The sequence below is a fragment of the Morchella sextelata genome, assembly GCF_020137385.1.
Source record: "Morchella sextelata strain SCLS chromosome Unknown scls_41, whole genome shotgun sequence".
Classification (NCBI taxonomy): domain Eukaryota; kingdom Fungi; phylum Ascomycota; class Pezizomycetes; order Pezizales; family Morchellaceae; genus Morchella; species Morchella sextelata.
The window spans coordinates 23,412-30,768 of record NW_025408656.1 but is presented as its reverse complement, the minus strand read 5'-3'; the positions used below and the strand labels follow the sequence as shown (position 1 = coordinate 30,768).

At 47.1% G+C, this 7,357-nt stretch overlaps 2 protein-coding genes across 2 annotated transcripts; both read left to right on the top strand.

Annotated features, from left to right (window-relative positions):
- Nucleotides 1-292: 292 nt before the first annotated feature.
- On the top strand, nucleotides 293-3,306 carry H6S33_010522 (uncharacterized protein; the record flags this gene model as incomplete). The annotated part of the gene is made up of 4 exons (XM_044841960.1): nucleotides 293-351; nucleotides 509-2,022; nucleotides 2,106-3,148; nucleotides 3,220-3,306. 4 exons carry the CDS (start codon nucleotides 293-295, stop codon nucleotides 3,304-3,306), a joined length of 2,703 nt encoding a protein of 900 aa, XP_044687386.1.
- A 2,143-nt stretch (nucleotides 3,307-5,449) lies between these two features.
- H6S33_010521 (uncharacterized protein) lies at nucleotides 5,450-7,023 on the top strand (the record flags this gene model as incomplete). The annotated part of the gene is made up of 4 exons (XM_044841959.1): nucleotides 5,450-5,669; nucleotides 5,732-5,945; nucleotides 6,006-6,709; nucleotides 6,764-7,023. The coding sequence occupies 4 exons, from the start codon at nucleotides 5,450-5,452 to the stop codon at nucleotides 7,021-7,023; spliced, it is 1,398 nt and encodes a 465-aa protein (XP_044687385.1).
- Between the last annotated feature and the right edge of the window lie 334 nt (nucleotides 7,024-7,357).

Genomic DNA, 7,357 nt, shown 5'->3' with positions numbered 1-7,357 from the left:
AAAAAACTATTATCGAGGTCTCAGTCGCCGTCTCTCCTACGTGGTAACCACAGGAGTCCTCCTCTCTCAGGCCATCTCTTCCTCTATCCCAGCGTCTATTCGTTTATCCTGTCGCGACGATCTCATCCTCGTCGCGTTGTCGTTGAATTAACCTCTCTTCCTACCACCCCGCCATCTTTCGTGACGTTATCGCCACACATCGGATCGAACCTTACTTTTCTCCTACTCCTCTCCCGAGTGTCGCGTTATAGCGATTCCCCCCTCTCATCCTAATTAGATACACAATTCAACAATGCCTCGGGCTCCAGTCGCTGGTCGTGAAATTCGTCGTCGTAGCAGGAATGGGTGTTGGTATGGTCCTATTTCATTTATTCAATCTCATCCATTCTATTCTATTCATTCATTTTGTTTTCTTCGCTCGTTATATATTCCTACCCAGTTCCTTCTTCCGCTCCCAATCCGTTGATATATACAGAGATGGCACATGTTAACAGCGCGATCTGTGCAGGAACTGCAAGGCTCGCAAGGTGAAATGCGGAGAAGAGAAACCTCGCTGCAGTAACTGTGAGCGACTTGATGAGGATTGCGATTACAAGATTCGGCTATCATGGGGCGGTCGCCCATTGAAAAAGAAGCAGCTTGAGAACGGGGCCAACGGTCAAGATCCCAATCCCGACGACCAGTCACAGTTTATTCCCGGTGCTGGCCAATTCTCCATTAATCAACATTTCCCTTCACCGCAAACCTTCGTACAGACCACGCACAACAATGGTACAACGCGGAAGGCCCCCGTACCCAGGGTCGGTAGTGGAAAGAAGACAACAATGTCAAACTATCAGACTGTGTTTTCGGTAGCAGAGCCTCAAACCCCTCCTCAACCTGTGATGCAATCGTCTACAGTACAATTGGATCCCCAATTGAGGATGACCAATGGACGTCCACCTCCATTGCAGCCTCAAACGCCTATAATGCACCCGCAGAATAGGCCAAATCCTTACGATTGGGAACAAAACCTCACCCCTACAACTGCTACTCCCCATTCAACTGGTTATAATGATGACGTCGTCTATAAAACGGAGCATCATCAACAGGGTATCTACACCCCATACACGCCAGTGTCTGGGTCTTTTGTCACACAGATCGCGTCACCTGTGTCAAGTCATGGGAATGGATATGTCCATAGCCCTCCAGGCTCAGTAACCAGTCCCACACACTATTCTCAACCTCAGAACTCACCCCCATTGCACCAGCAACAAAAGGTTTACCATGCACCACCGCCAATCCTTCAAACCCCCACAAAGAGAATCCGTACTAGCACTTCGCCCACACAGCCCGCCCCGAATTCACCGTATATTTACGGCAATATGAATGGGCATTCCGTAACTATGCCACCACATACTACTTCGATTGGAACAGCTTTGAATTACATGCCAACATCATCAGGCGTTTCAATGGAACACCACCACCACATGGCGTTGATGGACCATTCCGCGGTATCGGGTGTGGGGGTAAACACCATCATGCGAAGGGTTTCTGTCGAGAATCTACTTGCCGCACCCTTGCCTAATCCGGATAGCAGCTACGGTTATGTTGACAGATATCCCACCTCAGAGATGGATGAATTCAAGCAAGAAGATAGCCCGAAAGGCATGAATTTTGGTGTAGAAAGTCCAAAGGCCATGAGCTTTGGTGTAGATCATGGCATACCAGATATGGATGGGGACAGCGATGTGGAAGAGATTCCGCGACATAATTTTGGGGACTACTCCCAAACCATGAGAAGATTCAGCCATTCGCGGATGTACCCTAGTGGTGCCCGAGGTAATGGGGTGTATATGAACCCCAACTCGCCATTCTATCCCGTGCAGATCACCATTCCCCGACGGCTTGATCCATTGCCGCAGCTACTATTATCAAACAAGAAGAATATGATGTATTTCCACCATTACCTGCATTACACTGCAAGGTTGTTGGTACCTCACGATTGCTCCGAGAATCCGTTCAAGAGCATTCTGCCGCAGAGTAAGCTATATTCTTTTCCCGGGTGGAGATGCTTATTTGGGTAATCATGCGGTTTCAGCTGACATAATCCGGTATCTTTTTAGTGGCCGTGCAAACGGATCATCTGATGAATTTGCTGCTTGCATATTCTGCCAGCCACCGGGCACGACTTCTCGACCACAAGGAGCCTACAGAACGAATTGGTAGGTTTCTGGATGAAACTGTTCGCAGTCTTCATGCATCTCTGGACGATCCCACTGATGCCAAGAGCGACTCGACCCTCGCAACTGCCATTATGCTATCGTCATATCAAATCATCTCGCCTAATCCGTTTCACATGAGCGGCTTGACCTGGCAAACGCATCTGAGCGCTGCTCGGAAGATTATCCTTGCTCGCGGGGGTGCCCAGGGTATGCACAGTAGAGACAAGGTGTCTTACTTTTTGGTACGATGGTTTGCGTATCTAGACCTGTTGGGAAGCCTCAGTGGAAGAGAGATCGACGAGCCGTTTTTTAGCGGCAAGTACTGGACCAACGACGATGTGGAAGACGACGAGCAGGAGGAATTTTCCGTAGATTGCTTCTTCGGCTTTACAGGGAGATGTGTCAGCGTTCTAGCGAAGATTGGAGAATTGGCGAGGCAATGTGAGAGGGAAAAGAGATTCCTGTTGGATGATCCCTCCATAATTTCAAGCCATGGCCTGAGCTATCGCGAACAATTGGAATTATGGAGCCCCTCGCAGTCCATCAAAAGCCAGGCCATGGCGCTGCAAAAAGAATTGGAGGATGCTAGGGGCAAGGCGTCTGGCCACTGCAGCCACACACACCATCAGGGAAAACATTTCCAGATGGGTTCGCCTACGGATGCGCTAGACGCTGGGGAACTTTTAGCGACCAATGACGCGTTCCATTGGGCGGCATTGGTGCACCTGTACCGTCGCGTATTGAACTACCCCACCATGAACCCGAGTGTCCAGAACGCCGTTAGGGAAATTGTCAACGCTATGAAGAATGTACGGCAGGGAGGGACAGCAGAGAATTGTCTTCTTTTCCCGCTGTTCTCGGCTGGGTGCGAGGCGATGGAAGATAGACATAGAGACTACACTCTACAGCGGTTGATAGAGGTAGAAAAGAGTGGCCTGACTCAGGTAAGTCAATTGCCTACTTCCTTCAACGCGGCAATCTCGGCTAATCATTTTTTGCGTTTTTTTTTTTTTAGGTGAGGCATGCTAGATTACTGATGCAGCGAGTATGGCAAGAGGACAGGCCATGGTGGGAAATGGCGAATGGCGAGTTCATCGGATGAAAGATGAAATATGAAAGAATTTACTGAGCTAGAACATTGGACAACTGGATTTGACGAAGTTTATGATTTACCGGAACGAATAAGGGGAAAGAGACGACAATCGCCGGTCCCCACAGGGGCTTTTCGTCCGAAAAAAGTTTGAATTAGCACTGGCATTAAGCGTGTAGCATGTAGGGTTTTTTGTTTTTGAATTGGGTTTTTCGTTTTGTTTTCACCGCCGAGTGGGCCTTGTGATTCTTTTATCACGCCTTCGCTTTTATACCATATTCATATTGTGCATTTTTGTCTTTTATTTTCATTCGACTCTCCCCATCTTGTGCTTTCTGCTGCCACGCTCCTGCTTGCTGATTTTTCAGATTGTATCGAGCCTCTGGCGCATCATCTTTCATTTCATTTTTTTTTTATCTAGGGAGGGTCTATGCTCTGTTATGTCATGTTGCGCGAGAGGCATGGTATCTATGATTCTAAGCATGTTGATTTATGTTTGATGCATTTTACGGATACCATTTTCGATCTCTAATGATTCTTTTCTTTTTTTTTCTTTACTTTTTAGGGCGGTGTTAATGAGGAGTTTTATTTCCTTTTCACCTTTTTCTTTCAGATGCAAGGATGGGATGGTATGATGGATTCGGATGAAGGACATCTGCGAACATACATACATAGTTATTAGTTTTCGAACAAAAAAAAATATGGCTGGCTTCTTATGCGTACATATTTGGGTTGCTTTTGCTATTAAGCGTGTTTAATTGGCATAGTGTTTGGTACATACATAATTTTCCTAGCTGTCGTTCTTTCGCGTAATAGATAAGATCTAGATCAATTGATGCTACACCACGCACGTATTTGAGATAGGCACTATGTAGGTAGTCTTGTCAGGCCGGACGTCGTTGTACAAGAGATGCTGAACCGATCATTTCAAGTCCCTCTCGCAACAAAAACCTCCCTGCACTGCCCGTAGCCGCCGCGAGCGGTCCCTCACGTGCCCACATAAGCATCTAAAAGCTGACGGCCCAACTCACATGCACCCGCGCCCCAAATAATTAACTTAATTTACCAGCTTATTATAACTACCCACACTACCTAACCAGCGAGATGGGTAGATGCAGGTACTAACCCTTATAGCCGGGGAATCTAATGCCGATGTTTTTGGACAAGGCTGTGGTCGGTCGTATGTGTGTGGTGGGGTGGATAAGCGCATATATCAAGAGGCGTAGAATAGCTAGCTTATCGGACCGTACCTGTACGTACGTATGCTCTAGCTATTGAGGCGTGTAAGTGCTGCCACTATATCTACGGTGGAGATAATTATGTGGAAGGAGGGGGCCGGAGTACGTACGCGCACGTAGGGGGTTCGGAAGAAATACGTGAGATGAATAGAAACAAAAAGGAAAAGAAAAAAGAAAAAGATGAGAAGTACCCTCAAGAATGTCGTTGATATATGTAAAGGGTCGAATTGTAATTCCCATCAGCTCTCAACCCCAGCCGGGCTGAATTCCGGGTAGCTTCGGTCTTGGGGCGCATATATTACTATATCATATCGATACCCAACTAATTGAAATAACATACCAGCCGCTCTTACAGAGAGATATGATCTCAAAGAAGTTATATAATAAATAAAAATAGAAATCTGCTTGATTCCGAATCGCGAACAACTTTAGGAGGCACTAGTATATCAGCCCTATTAATATCACTAGACACCGGCTCAGAACGTTGAAGAAGGGTGTGATTTTTTTTAATCTAACTTCATATGGAATGAGAGATTATTTTCATTCGAGTCAGTCCAGCGGGAACCGGAGTGTGGCAGCGTGGGGGGGAGGACGTGATCAGATCTAGCGATCTGTACCACCTACCATGGTACGGTCTCCATACATGTGGGTGCTACTCAAAAGTGAGTACTATATAAGTAGCTTCGAAAGCTAGACGCCGAGTTTGGACTTACAAAGCTGCCGAAGCCATTGATTCCCCGGGTCTAGCCATCATGCAGAGCTTTAGTTACCACATGACTATCGAGTGAGTGCCTATGAACCCAGTCCCCCACACCAGCCGGGTAACTCTCCTCCACTCCAACTGACTGTGACGTGACTCCACTGTGGTACTTAGTCCGAGTCCTCGACCAAACATCCCGTATAAAGAGTAGTTAAAAATGCAATCACAAGACCCCGCCGCGCTGAAGCTTCGTATACAGGAGCTCGAGGCCGAGTTGGCTGCCCTCCGCACCTCTGCTCAAGAAGCTTCTGGCGATGTCGTCATATCCGCCGAAGCTCGAGAAGAGCAAAAAGAACCAAATGAGAGCCTGCCACTTTTGTTGGATGAATATAGACGGTATGGTAGACAGATGATCATGCCAGAGATTGGGTTTGATGGTGAGGTTTGCTTGATTCCTAATCATGGTCAATGATCGCTGACTCGGGTGCCGGGAGTGTAGGACAACTGCGGCTAAAGCGTGCCAAGGTGCTTATAGTAGGCGCTGGCGGACTTGGGTCACCAGCCGCTGCATATATCGCTGGGGCTGGTGTGGGAACCATAGGGATAATTGACCATGATACTGTCGAGCACTCGAATCTACATAGACAAATCATACATTCTACTTCCAAGGTTGGGATGTCAAAGGTTGAGTCTGCGATCACCTACCTGAAAGAGTACGCATTTAACCATTTACATTCCTCCTCATGAACTATCACTTACTGAAACTATGATAGCTTGAACCCTAACCCTACATATATCCCTCACGTTCAAGCACTCACCTCAGCCAATGCCCTTTCCATACTCACTCCCTACAACCTGATCCTTGATTGTACTGACCATCCCTCCCTTCGTTATCTCATCTCTGACACTGCAATCATCCTCAACAAACCTATCGTCTCCGCCTCCGCCCTACGCACCGACGGTCAATTGATTGTGCTCAATGATCCCCCTGGAGCCGGCCCTTGCTACCGTTGCATATGGCCGAATCCACCTCCGGCCTCTACTGTCACCAGTTGCGGCGAAGGCGGCATTCTAGGCCCCGTTGTAGGTGTCATGGGTGTTCTCCAAGCCCTCGAGGCGATCAAATTGCTTTCTAGACCGGCTCCCCCAGAACAGAAAGCGGCGAGTATGACAATATTCTCGGCATTTCCACAAATGGCATTTAGAACTTTGAAGATGCGTGGGCGAAGGAAAGCCTGTGTGGCATGTGGAGAGCCGGCTGACGCAAAGGATAAGATAACGAGGGAAGCAATGGAGAAGGGATTGATCGATCACATTGCGTTTTGTGGGAGCAGTGCTCCAGTGGGGTTATTGAAACCTGAGGAGAGAGTCGATGTGAGCGAGTATATGAAAGTTCGAGATGAGGGAAAGGAACATACCTTGTTAGATGTGAGAGATGAAACACAGTTCGGGATTTGCAAGTTAGAAGGGAGCCTAAGTAATATATCCCCACGCTTTAGTGCTTGACTGAACTATACTAATGATGTAAAAGACATTCCATACTCTGAATTCGAGTCGCTAGCACTCGCAGAGGATACGACATCCAAGGTCCCAGAATCACTGAAATCACTCCTAGCTAAAAGCTCACCCGAAGCGCCAGTTTATGTCCTCTGCCGTCTCGGGAACGACTCACAGCATGTTACGAAACATCTGAAAGATGCAGGTGTAGCGGGAGGGCGTGTTTTTGACATTAAGGGTGGCATTTCAGAGTGGGCTAAGAGCGGGGTTGCTGGCCCCTTCCCGCAGTATTGAGGGTTTAGATATGGCTCGGGATTTGGTGGGATGAGTAATTATAGTGCCGGTGAAGATTGTTGAGAAATAGATTTAAACCCATCCCTAATATGTATTCCAAAATATCTGTTCTTGATCTAATTTTTCTTTAAGTGTACAACCTTTTTCTTGAGGAAAAATGAAGAAAAGAAATTCCGAACTCTATTTTACTTGTATATTATCATTCGGGGAACATCACTCACCCGAGTTGTCTCTCACTTCGTTAAAGTAGAGGACGATATATATTTAATTAGTAAATATATATATATAGTAAGACGATGAGGGTGTGGATCATGAGTGGTGTGACTATGAAGCG